This window comes from Sesamum indicum, unplaced genomic scaffold (genome assembly GCF_000512975.1).
Source record: "Sesamum indicum cultivar Zhongzhi No. 13 unplaced genomic scaffold, S_indicum_v1.0 scaffold00120, whole genome shotgun sequence".
Lineage (NCBI taxonomy): Eukaryota > Viridiplantae > Streptophyta > Magnoliopsida > Lamiales > Pedaliaceae > Sesamum > Sesamum indicum.
Genome location: NW_011628049.1, coordinates 56,663 through 69,331, shown reverse-complemented (window position 1 = coordinate 69,331; position 12,669 = coordinate 56,663). Strand labels below are relative to the sequence as shown.

Genomic DNA, 12,669 nt, shown 5'->3' with positions numbered 1-12,669 from the left:
AAACATATGCCTCTCACGTGCTTTTTTTAATTTACAGCTTTTGCTTCTATTGAACAATTTCTGCCAGCACAGAAGTAAATTTTTTAACTTGTATTTTAACATTTTAGTTCTTTATCTTATTTGGATAGCAATATAGGTTATGTAAATTTTTTAATTTTTTGTGATTTTGGTCCTCTAAATTGACCAATGAAAGCAAAAGCTTAAATTAAAAAAAAAGACACATAGGGCACATGATTTTTTTCCTACAACTTTCACAAAATTGGTGATTGAAAAACTAAAATCGTCAAAAATTAAAAAATTATGAACCTATTTGCTACACTAAAAAATAAAAGGTTAAAAAGTATCAAAACACAAAAAATATAGGACAAAAAATTATTTAATCCTTACCAATTGCGTCATATAATGCTATAGTCAATATGATGTTTCAAAAAACTAGACGTTATTTAGAATATTTTGGAAGAAAGGTTTGAAAGTCTTGAGCTCAAAATTAGATGGAAATTTGCATAAATTTTTTAATAATTGAATTATTCTCAACAAAATTTAATCAATAAAAGGGTTGATGAGAGGGAAAAAAAACATTTTAAAATTGTTCATTATATGAATCAAATGAGCCAAAATATTATAGTTCATAAATTCTCATATTAAATTTCAAATATATTTGAATAGAAAATTGGGTTTGATAAATGAAGAATTTATAATTGCTCAAAAGAGTATTTGTTTGGCGTTCAAAATTCAAATCCCAACTAAGATAGGGCTTTTTCCATATTTGGCCAAAGTATAGGGGTCATAAAGGAAATACCAAAATAATTGAAAAGTCGGGTAAATATTTGTCACGTATTTATTTTTAAACCCCGTTTTCAAACCAGAGACCCCCTCCCAAAGTTTCGCCATGGATGCCCACCACCACCGCCCCACAGTTCCGAACGGCACCGCCACCGTCGTTCCGCCGGCGGAAATCCCTCCTGACCTTTCAAGATTCCGTACAATTGACGACCCAAAATCTGCAACCACCATTGCTAAAAGAAAGAATAAAAAGAAGAAACAAACATTAGGTTCCGACTCTGCATCCTCAGCGTCTTCCAGTAATTGTTGCTGTGCGACCTCCTCCTTGCAAAAGGGTATCAAGGTTTTGAGAAACCCTACTAGAGTTCGGGTCGGGTCTTTGACGACCTCGCGGAGAAGAGTCGGCCCGAGCGAAGTTGACGCCCTCGGCCTTCCTCTGGGAATGTCAATTGCCGCAGTTGTTGCTCAGGTTTTTAATTGCAACATCTTGATCTTGTTTATGTATTCCTGTTGAAGCTGAGGATTCTGTCATTTGAGATTAATCTTTCTTTGTTTTCTTGTATATGCATTCTTGATTAGTGTAGAAATACCTCTTCTTTAGAGGAAAAAATTTGTGTGTTACTTGGACGAAGGTGACTTCTGAATAAAATGATTGAGAAATTTTCTTGTAGGCATTATTTTCTAGTGCACTCCCGGTTTTATGGTAAAAGTTTTAAACTTTAAGGGTGAAATCTTGCTTTTATTGATACAATTCCTGATGTTAGTGCTTTTCCCGAGCATAAATTGGGGAGGTTCAGATTGTGGTTTACATGCATTCATGATTCTATGGAAGAAGTTTGGGCTTTAATGGCATTTATAACTAAGTAGTGGAATGATTTTTACTGATTACAACGTTGAGAAGTGGGGTATTGACCTATGTATTTTCTCCTATGCATTTCTCGGTTTATGGAAAAAAGATTCGAGCTTTAGTGAGAACAACCCACATCCTTTTATCAGAAAAATGGTTTTGTATGATTTTATCCATTGGAAGTTCATGTTCTGTTTATACATTTTCAGTTTTTTGGGAAAGCTTTTATTTTTAGTATACCATATGTATGGGAAAGATCTTTTTGACAGTGAATAATTGGATAGTTGTCATTATAAATGCTTATTGGTGTTAATGCAAAAGGGTTTCTGGATAGAATGCGTTTCCACTATGAGGAGTTTGTTGTGCGAAGCTGATGTTTGCTTAAGGGTGGAGACCATCTTATCAAGAGTTAATTATTTCTGGGTTGATACTGTTACCTATATTGAGGCTTTCACTGGGATAAAAGTCATGCTGTTATTGTTGAACCTTTACATGTTGGAAGCAAACTCATTTACAGGTAGGGACTACTTAATGGCATTGTGATTTCACCAGTATTATGTGAAATGTCTGGCCTCAGTTGGTTTTGTTTTAGGAAATGTATTGGAAAATGTGTAGAAGATACTCATTTATTTGAAAATGAAAATGTTCTCGGATTAGTTGATTCAGAAGTTAGGGAAGGACAAAATGTGTTTGGTCTGATTTCCAATCAAATGATGCCATGTGTCATTTCAAGTGGCTCCATTTTATGTTTGTTGTATGTTTAATAATATATCTGATGATGGTTATGGGATTGATGTAAAATGTATTACTTATCTTATGCCGTAATAGTTTATTACTCCTCAGCCAATGATATGGATTGAGTCTGAGTGGATAAGGCATTTAGGGAAGCGGTGAAGAAGTTGAGATGTTAGATATCTTTACAATATTGTTATAGTTGAGAGTTAGTGGTATCGCATCATTACTTAAAGTGAGAGTAACTTTGGGAAAGTTTTCTATTTATGGAGACTAATGTTCCAACAAAAAAAATAGGACATAGATGGGTTATAATCTCATTGAACTTATAGAACGGGGAGTTGAGGAAGAGTGTTTGTGTTTCATAAGTTGCGGAGAAGGGTTGGTAATGAAGGAGAGAAAAAGAGGAGCAACAAAAAGGTGGCCATCATTGGGAAAGAGGTGAATTTTTAGACATCTTTGCAATCTTGTAATTATTGGGAGTTAGTGATATCATATCATTACATAAAGTGAGCGTAGCTTTGTGGGACAATTTCTATTTTGGGAAATGGAAAGAAATTTGACAATAAATCTGGGATAGATGGATTAAATTTTTGTTTAATTTAAAAGAGAGAATTAAAAAAGGGTGTTTTGTTTGGGAAGTTGGAGAAAAGGGTTAAATATGGAGTCACGGAGGGAAACGACAAACGGATTGCCATCACTAGGAAAGAGGATAGTTACAATACGAATTTGCATAATTTAAGTGTGTATCAAGGATACTAAGACAAACACTGTAACCAAAATTATGACGGTAGAAAAATGAGAAAATGGATCCAAAATGAAGCAAGAGGAGGTGTTCGTTTATCAAACTGGGAAAACAGACAAATGATCAGTTATTTCCTTTGTTTGTGGAAGAGTTCCTCTGACGGAAGTATTTAGTACTTTGTTGATAGCTTTGATGAATTGAGCAATGATGCTTCTTCATATCGATGTGGAGTTTTGTGATTTTGTGCTAAAAAACTCAAGGAGAAAGTCTGACCAACTAGTTTATCTGTTTTTATTTTTACATTCATCTGTGTTCATAGTTGAGGAAATGTTGGTTTTGGTGAGTGCTACAGTGTCTTTTGTTGTCTATCCATTGAAAATGACTTAGTTGTTCAGACATGTATAAGTAAATTTGTTTTTGATCCAGGCTTTTCCAGAGTGCTTTCTTTGGTCGAGGCAGTGTACAATAGTATTAATCTGTGGATGATGCTCATAAGTAATGATAATTGGATGCTAGATTTAATTTTACTCTATGCAGTTCTAGTTGCCCATTACTTCTTAGTTAGATGCCTTCTTTTTCCTTATGGAAAAATATTTGAGAGTTGCAATCCTATGTTTCATTCAAGTTTATACAGATTTTGGCTAGTGCAAATGAAGTAAAATTTTAGAATCATTATTTACATTCTGGCGGCATCCCAACCTCCTTTGTGGTAAGATAATATCATATTGGAGTTAAAATGCATATCTTGTAGTCATACTCTAGTCTTTTACTTGATAAGTACATAGGAGGGTTTATGTTAGAAAGCTTATTCCTAATTTTCTGCATCTAAAGTTAGGAAGATACTTTGAGGTCACAATGGTTGTGTAATAAAGCTGAGTGGAGTTTGTGGTCCTCTAGTTTCGACGTGTGGGTTTATCTTCTTCTTTCTTTTGTTGTACAGTGTACTTTAGTTTTAGGCTTTTAGCCACACTTCTGCTTCTCATTCAGTCATATTAACAATGCTTTACTGCCCGTACATTACTTACCACCATATCAAGCACCTTAAAACTGTGAAGACTGGAAATTCTTTTAACGTTAGGAAATATATGTTCATTCGTATCGTCGTTCACATCAGCGACTTGCATTTTATTAATAGCTTAACATGAATACTGCTATTGTAGTGTTGTACATGGCATTGTCGTGCATTGAGTAATCATGTTGTCAATCTGCTATTCAGCAATTGTTTGGGGTTAATCATGTTCTACTTTCACTATGTTGGGGGCATATTTAGTTTTTCAGAAGTGGATTTAATCACGATTTAAAGCAAATCATGATGTATTTTTTACTTGTTCAAAAAGCAAATTTGTTTTGGGAAATCAGAGTATTGAGAAGAGAATGCATTATAGATAGGGCATGATAAATATTTAACCTTCAATGCAATCTGGTCACTTCCTTACCATCTAAGTTATTGCATGGGTAAAGCCTGAATGCATTTTGGTGGCAGGGTCTAGCCCCGACTTCACGAACATATGTTATTTCCCAAATTATTCTTTTCTCATAAATCTTGTTGTCTGTAATTGTTTAAGCATTCGAATGGCTTCTTTGCTATATTTCTCTATATCTTTCAATTACTATTAAACATTTCAGTCATTTAATGTAGTATTTGTTGCGTTCTATCTTTAGGTTTTGGAGAGAAAAAATGCAGCCGGGGAGAAGATGTCTGTTGATCATCTGTCTGGGGTACTTTCTGTGACCTCCTTTGATGCATAGTAAATGACATATACTTGCTTAAACTATGAATTTATTTCTGTCTAAAAGAATCTTTCATCTCGGCAATTAACTGTCTCAGTGATTTGTACAAACTTCTGATAAGTCAGATGTTTCTTTATCAAACTAACACCTATTAAGCTGAGATGGAGAAACAATTCATTATATTCATTGGATTGGTAGAAAACTATTGTACTTTTTGATAATTATTCCATATCTTAGTTGTCCTTATCTTTTCTGTGTTTGGAAATTAAAAACTTGCAGATCTGCATTTTGGCCGTAAGAGAATCTCTAGGAAATGTAAGCCTTATCTTAACCTTGTGCTGCTCTTGCGGTCATCTTAATCTTTCCTTTCATACCTAACAATTTGAGCAGTATAATTAAGGCTATGTCTTTTCTTTTTTCTTCTCCCCCACTCTCTTTGCTTGTTAAACAGGTTTTTGGTGATAAATTTGATAATTTTTTGACGAACTTTGAGAAATCTTTTCGGAGTACATTGATGACATTGAGATTAATTAGTGATTCATCTCAAAATGGAGAAGAACTCCAAGGACCTGGATTTACAGGGAGTTCTAGCTCAACAAGAAGGAACTTCTTGTCTCCTGACAAACTCAAAGATTCTGCATGTACTTCTGGTGCTACCGATGGATTAGAATCACTTCATCATAAAAACAGCAAAGAACAACACCAAACAGCTGCATTTCAAGATAGTGCTTCTACGTCTCTTGATAGAATTGAAGATTCTGCACTCCCTTCTGGTGGTACAGATGGCTTGGAATCACTTTCCTGTAGAAGTAATACTGACAGGCAACGTTGCACTAGTGAGCAAATGGAGGAGAACCCGACGATGGATTTGATGAATCGGCAGCTTATGCTGCATGATATACAGCCAGAGCAGCGGCTGGCTTGTGTTTCTGCAAGCACCAGCTCCTTTAATTCCGGGGTCAACCAAACTATGCTAAGCACCATAGAGAAATCTGTCATGGAGCAAACTCGTTCCAATGACCTAAAGACATTTGAGATTGGTCTTATCATGAAAAAGTTGCAGCTTAAGGAAAGACAATTGGCGTTAAATTCTGATTCAAATCTCCTGGAGAGGTGGAAATTATCAATGGGTTTCTCTAAGGCATCCTTCAAAGCTGAAAAATTCAATACTCAGTTACAAGATACAAGACAAGTGGAGTTACTTAGGAAATGCTTGGACTTTCTGGTTGCTGGTTTGATCATGATGTTGGTTTCCCTTGCTTATGGAACTTATATTTATTCTCACCGAAGGATTGTTGAGGCTACTGAAGTTTGCTCACCGTTCACAGTAAGGGTTATCCCTATTCTAACAGTGTATCTGATCGTAATTGTTTATTGCATGTGCATGGGGCAAACTTAACTTTCTGTTGATAATTGTATGTTCTATCAGTGCGATATTACTCCATGTGTTGTCAGTTTTCTGCGTGGTTCTATCACTTAGAGAGGTTCATTTACTCATTTGTTTTCAGGAATCCAAGTCTTGGTGGATGCCGAAATCAATGGCAACATTCAACTCAGGCCTGCAGTTGTTAAGATGCCAAGTTCAAGTTTTCAGTCGCATGTTGTTTGGCGCTCTAATGATCGGAGCAATCGCTGTTTTACTCATTCAGCGGTCAGCCACTTCAAATCAGACGATGCCTGTTACTGTCATACTGTTGCTGTTAGGAGTGGTATGTGGCTACGCAGGAAAATTCTGTGTCGACATGTTGGGTGGCAGTGGAAACCATTGGTTAATTTATTGGGAGGCTTTATGCTTGCTCCATTTCTTCTCCAATACCTTCCATTCGATTCTGTATTTTATCCTCAATGGACCTATCATCGTTGCAGAAAAGGTGGAAGGCAATCCTATCTTTCCGTACTGGATGAGAAGGTTGATGTTCTATGCTACCCTGCTAGTTCTCCCGTTATTATGCGGTTTTATGCCTTTTGCGAGCCCGTTGGAATGGTTTAACCATTTCTCATCACGGGCTACGGATTTCATGGAATACATAGATGATTAACTGATCAAAGAGTAGCAGAATGTTGTAGATTAGTTTAATTGTATTCTTATCCTCACATCATTGTACCATATCAGTCATTGTTTATGTAATCCAGAGTGTAGATCTGGGGGGTTTCTAGGTGCTTAGTCTTTTATTCCTTTCATTCTGGTACTTCTCCTTAAGTTACAAATGGGAATAGGCATGTTCGTGAAGGGTTGCATCATTCCTAATGTTGCCTGTGACAATGTTATAAGCCTGTTACTCTTTCCATAAGTTCATCTACTGTTTCTATTCTTTGAACTGTGAACGTGTTAGATGCTTAAACAATCAAAGCACTGTTTCTCCAGCCTAGCAACGACAGAGTTTACTTTATAAAAGTTGGTGGCAGCCCCAGGTTAAGTATCAAACTATTCACCCAACAGGCAAATACTCCCGACAAATGTGTGCAAGGGATCCGAACTTGTGACATCGGACTTATCAAACCAATTTGAGTCTACAGAGATTAACTGTAGAATCACTTGACCGGCTTCTAACAGTCAGAGTTAAGCAACATAGTTAAACATCAGTCTTGATGGCAGTGGTATCATACAACAATATATGTTTACAATTTGAAGCGCTGTTGATTTTTGAAACTAATTCGGAAGTAAGCAAGCCACTTAGTCCAGTAGCCGGAGCTCCAAGCCACCTAAGGAAAACCTTCACATCATACTGGGAACACCTCACTTTCAGGCATATAGGTGTGAATGAGCCGAACTTGGTTTGTTATACTTAAATAGTCAAAATGAAACATATCCGCACAACTGGAGCCAAAAAACTGCACCTCCAGTCCAGGCATGAGGAATCATAAGGGCACCGAGAAGCTACAGTATCAGGTAAACCTTTTCACTGCTCTTGCTGCGAAGCAGAAAGAAAGCAGGGCTTATCATGCAACACTATAACATCGACGTGCAATGAAACTTCAATTTATTAAATAATGGTACACCTCAGCAAAGTGCGAAAGGCCTATATTTCAAATATTACATTGTAGTGAACCCTGTCAAAAATTGAGTGGGAGTAACTATTAGACTGGATAAATAGTCTAAGGAACTCACAGCTTCTGTATTCAACTAACTGTCTCCAAAATTGATGTTCCCCATTAATACAAAACAGGTGCGCTAAATGATTCCGGCTTTTGGTTGTTCAATCTTGTTTCTCTGGTCTTGACCTCTAAAGTTTACACTTCCAACAATGAAAACTGTAAACCAGTCCTTACTGAATCCACATGGCACCGTGCAGTTCCATAAATTTGTCTGCTAAATTTCATTGCCAAGGACACGCAATGCTGTTATAAGTTGCTTCCTCTCTTAGATGACTTGTCCTTGGCATTCCACTCATATAACGTTGTGAGCCTTCCCATAGTATCTGTTGATGAAGGGCGACTGTAATGCAAGAAAAGCAAGAAAAGGTCGTATCACCGTAATCTAATAAATAAAAATTAATGGTAATCATGCGGAGAAGCAAATAATTAAATTATGAGAATATTCACCTTGACGCTGGATACATCGGGTGTATCAGGTGTAGATACGGGATAAAATTTATAGAATCTCATATTCTCAAACGCAGCCTTTGTTTCCGCACTCATTTCTGCCAGTGCCTTTTTACGTGCTTCCCTTGCCTATGCAAAAGGAGGGCAACATTTCAACATACATGAGGCAACAAAGATTGACAAGAAGTTCCATGGTCCTGTCTTATTGAAAAAAATACCTCGCGGTTAGCTTTTTTAGCTTCCCGAACTTTCTCCTTCACAAAATCCTAAAGGAATAAAACATATAACTGAAACACCAGAGTATAGGAAAAATGGGATATTAGGAACGTGGTAACATGAGCTACATGCAAATTATCATGAAGATGTACCTTGAAGGCATCATTCTGATCTGCAGGCAACTCCTCTTCCTCAATAAGCTTATCAGTAAACTCCTGAATAAATTTTCATACCACAGCCAAAAGTTTCCTATAGTTAAGATGCTTAACGAAGTTATACATCCTAAGTTCCTAACAATACAAAACATGCAATAGATATATGTATCAGTTTGTTGATACACAAAAAACAACTAATATGCAAACATAATTTGATGCATACCTCTAGCTCATCAAGCTCCCAATCAAACTCACAGAAAACCTGGACACAAAGTTGAGATTAGGTTAGCTTGCTGCATTGATTCAAATAGCTTCCTAAAGTGATCCAGCATTTGTTGTTAATTCAGTGCACAATCTCTCAACAGTTCTGTAACTGTTATGAATGTGATCATATCACAGATACAATCTTACCGGCTTGGGATCAATAGGAAATAAAAGTTGCACCACTGTGCTCTGCTCGAGTTCATCTTCCTGGAAGGGATGGTAGAAGTCTGCCAAAAGATGCCGATGACATGACAAGTTCTAGTCAGTGCAACCAGAAGGACCATAAAGACGGTTGATAAACAGTTAAGAAGCTTTCATCAATTCAGTGCTTATTAAAGCCACTAAGAATTTATGGGTGTCTAAATTGCAGCAGACAGCATACTAAAGACAGGGGAGAAACATAATCGTTGTGCACATGAAATTAAGATGAAGTGATAGCAAGTTCACTCACAAGGTAAGCAATATTCAAACTTCTTGACACGTTCTAACTTCAAATGTTTGAGACCAGCCCTGCAATAAGCACTCTGGCAAATAAATATTAGAAGTTCAATAAGGCACTCTGTCCTCCAACCTCGTGTTCCCTTCAACTTCACAAACTACATCACTTATCAACAACAATGAATATGTAAATAAGACAGGATAAGATGAATAAAGCAATGATAACAAAATGGTCTTAAACAGTACAGCCAATTACCCTTAACGGTTGCAATACCACAAGGTGATCAAGTATCAAAGAATAAGATAAAACACAGCAAAGCTAGGTTAAAACTAATTTACAATTATCTTGATTAAGCGGAACAGGGGGAGAAGTGGAATCTGAGAGAGATTACCTCCTCTGGTTACAGCTCAAAATGAAAATTTGGGAGTTCTTAAGTCTTTCAACTTGGGCTTCCCTGTGGGGAAATACAATTGAAGAACTTTCAACAATTTGATGGAGGAAAGCAGCATGAGACAAATACAGGAAAACTAAGACCTGTTTTCAAGTGGGATATAAGGGACCCAGTCCATTTTCATCTGCTTCATGGGAACGATTTCTTCAGTCTCCCTCTGAACTGATTTAATCCCAATCTTGTCAGAAGGAGGAAAAGGTGATACTACCTGTTCAACACATATGCATGAAAGAGCAATAAATTCCACAATAATTGAAGAACATGTAAGAAGGGGTTAAGAAATAGCTAGCACCATAATTTTCTTAATGTAGAGATACTCTACGAATAACTTCCAATTCTGAGGGCCAACACATCATACTACTAACATCATAAGCGAATAGCACTGTTGAGATTTTCACACAAATACATTAGAAATTCCAGAAACTTCAAGCACAGCAATGCATGGGAATAATCATCACAGTAATGCAAGTTACAGCAGGACAGTTACTGGAGGAAAAGACATTTCGGAATTGGTCATTATAAAATAAAAGAGGATATACCCCTGAATTTGAAACAAGACAATATAAGATGAAGATTGGATACAACATATTTTAATGGTCAATACTCGATCATAATAAAACATTTTCAAGAATATGAATGAAGCCACGCTGAGACATATACAATTTCAATGCAGGCTGCGGCATGAGAAAAAATCCAAAAGTCTGCAATGCTAAGCAATAAAAGATAAAAAATCAAAATGCCACAGAGTCGTGAACTGTCTTTATCATATAGAAAGTTTCAGGGCTTACAGCAACCACAACAGGTATCATTGTAACTTTTCCTTGACCTTGAAAGGAGACCAATTGAGCTGCAGAATAAACAGGGATAAGAAGGCGACCAAGAAAATTTCACAAACACAGCATGAAGCAATTATCAGTCGGGGAGATGTCAAATCCCTGAACCTTAAAATACTGCTGAGGAAGTTAACTAGTATCCAAGCAATAACTATGTTCAGGCACACCAAGAAACTGTCATGGAGTATTAAACAGCAGGAAAAGGACAACTATATCCATAGTGACAAAATGTAAACTCCAGCAAACCCCTCTGGTTATGGTAAAGCAGTTTAGGCATTTGATACACATCATAAGCTTGAAATGCAAAATAAATAATTACATGTGATATTTAAAAACATTGGAGACACCATGTTCAAAGGGTTACTTACGCTCTGTACAGCCAAAGAGGTAGACCTTCTTATTATATAATTCTCCACCTTCTTCAAATGCATCCTGGCATGATCAACAAGCAACATTAACCTTATAATCCTTGACTTCTTCACTTGTCTAATTAAATATGCTCTCTGTGATTGGTCAATTGGTGAATAACCAGACTACAAACTAAAGAAGAACCAATGGAACAAAACATTTTACTGGTTGAAAAGTAAGAGGGTAGCAAGATTTGGGCAACTCACTTCCAAATTAGAAAAGTTCCACTTGTATTGATATACCATGTCCAACTGATCCCACTGGGAGCCAAAATTACAGAAAAAGGAGAATCGATCTCACCATCATTAGAGCAGCAAGAAAAAACCACATAGATGCTCAAATTCCTAGGATTTAATCGTATACTTACCTCTGTGCCCACTGGAAAAACCTGCTGCCAGAGGTCCTCCTGTTCAACATATATTGCAAAAATTAACTATATTGCCAGAGGTCCTTCCGTTCAACCATTTTCAAAAAGACACACTATTCATCAAACCTCCAGATGCAGAGTTTACATTTCTCCCTCAGTGTTGAGAAAGCAAGATATCTCACAGCAACAAATAAATAGATAAATAATTTGAAACCAACAATAAACAACTGTTGAAGAATTCAATAAACAAGAATGTACTAAGCAACTTGCGTAGTACCATGCAATCTTATGCTAAAAATAACAACAATTTACCAAATTGCGCTTCTCCGGGAAGTACTCAGGCTCGGCTTCCGGCTTCGAGACCTTGGCTCTCTTCGGCCTGCCCTGTGCAGCTGTTTTCTTGCTCCGCTCCGGCTCACCATTCCGGCTCTTCTCCTCCAAGTGGTTCTCTTTATCCGGCTTGCTGGGGGATTCGCTCCGCCCATTTTTCTGATCCTCAGCAGGCTTGCTTGGAGACTCGCCCTTGTGAGTTGCCTTACGCTTAGTGCCCTTCCTCATCGCTCTGTATGCCCACACTGCACTTCTAGAGAGAGAAGATGTGCTCGGAAGTCCGGGTTTAGAGAGAGAAAGCTAGGGTTTGGTGAGAACCCCAAATTTGAATTCGAGAGGCGAAATCCGATGGCGGAAACAGGCAGATTGAAATTGGATATGGCTTTGCATATTTATATGGCGTGTACATCACGCGCGTGAACACTACGCTAATTCTCGCTAGGAGGAGGCCGTGAGTCACACTCATCTATGCATGGTACAACTTTCGATTTGCTATGTACAACACTTAATTTTGTACCAATCAAACGTAATGTCACCCTGTTCCCGGGACAATGTAATAGTTCAGGCACAAGATCTTTATATGAATGTTCTTGTATTCGAATTTTAATATATGCATGTTTTGTATGCGTAAATGTACATATATATATATATACATATCAACATATTTTGATTCTAGTTTTCAAGTACAGTTCAATGGTTCGATCATAATATTTTAATATAAAAAAAATATATTTAAATATTGGGTATGCGTGAGTTGGGTGCATAAGTATAAAAATAAGGAATAATACACTCTCCTCTTATGAGGTTCGGTGAATTACACGTGAA

At 37.0% G+C, this 12,669-nt stretch overlaps 2 protein-coding genes across 3 annotated transcripts; one reads left to right on the top strand and one right to left on the bottom strand.

The window, feature by feature from the left end:
• Positions 1 to 840: 840 nt before the first annotated feature.
• Positions 841 to 7,019, top strand: LOC105179003 (protein CPR-5). Its single transcript, XM_011102587.2, has 5 exons — positions 841 to 1,252; positions 4,770 to 4,826; positions 5,118 to 5,153; positions 5,290 to 6,165; positions 6,347 to 7,019. Exons 1-5 carry the CDS (start codon positions 890 to 892, stop codon positions 6,875 to 6,877), a joined length of 1,863 nt encoding a protein of 620 aa, XP_011100889.1. The 5' UTR covers positions 841 to 889; the 3' UTR covers positions 6,878 to 7,019.
• Positions 7,020 to 7,802: 783 nt separating this feature from the next.
• Positions 7,803 to 12,221, bottom strand: LOC105179002. 2 transcript variants are annotated; one of them, XM_011102585.2, is made up of 14 exons: positions 11,827 to 12,221; positions 11,515 to 11,553; positions 11,354 to 11,407; positions 11,108 to 11,171; positions 10,695 to 10,753; positions 9,990 to 10,114; positions 9,847 to 9,909; positions 9,468 to 9,526; positions 9,164 to 9,243; positions 8,976 to 9,014; positions 8,750 to 8,812; positions 8,600 to 8,647; positions 8,382 to 8,510; positions 7,803 to 8,274 (listed from the first exon to the last, which is right to left on the bottom strand). In XM_011102585.2, exons 1-14 carry the CDS (start codon positions 12,070 to 12,072, stop codon positions 8,227 to 8,229), a joined length of 1,116 nt encoding a protein of 371 aa, XP_011100887.1. In that variant the 5' UTR covers positions 12,073 to 12,221; the 3' UTR covers positions 7,803 to 8,226. The 2 variants fall into 2 exon arrangements, with proteins under 2 accessions (XP_011100887.1, XP_011100888.1); XM_011102586.2 differs by lacking the exon at positions 7,803 to 8,274 and having other exon boundaries at positions 8,442 to 8,510; positions 8,600 to 8,668.
• Positions 12,222 to 12,669: the final 448 nt, after the last annotated feature.

Bases quoted from the DNA above. Each gene is read 5' to 3' on its own strand.
- LOC105179002 (XM_011102585.2), bottom strand. From the start codon at position 12,072: ATGAGGAAGGGCACTAAGCGTAAGGCAACTCACAAGGGCGAGTCTCCA. The intron at 10,754-11,107 runs GTAAGTAACCCT...TTTATTCTGCAG, and splicing joins CCTCTTTGGCTGTACAGAGC to CTCAATTGGTCTCCTTTCAA. The intron at 10,115-10,694 runs GTAAGCCCTGAA...TGTGTTGAACAG, and splicing joins TGATACCTGTTGTGGTTGCT to GTAGTATCACCTTTTCCTCC.
- LOC105179003 (XM_011102587.2), top strand. From the start codon at position 890: ATGGATGCCCACCACCACCGCCCCACAGTTCCGAACGGCACCGCCACC. The intron at 4,827-5,117 runs GTACTTTCTGTG...AAAAACTTGCAG, and splicing joins CTGTTGATCATCTGTCTGGG to ATCTGCATTTTGGCCGTAAG. The intron at 5,154-5,289 runs GTAAGCCTTATC...CTTGTTAAACAG, and splicing joins TAAGAGAATCTCTAGGAAAT to GTTTTTGGTGATAAATTTGA.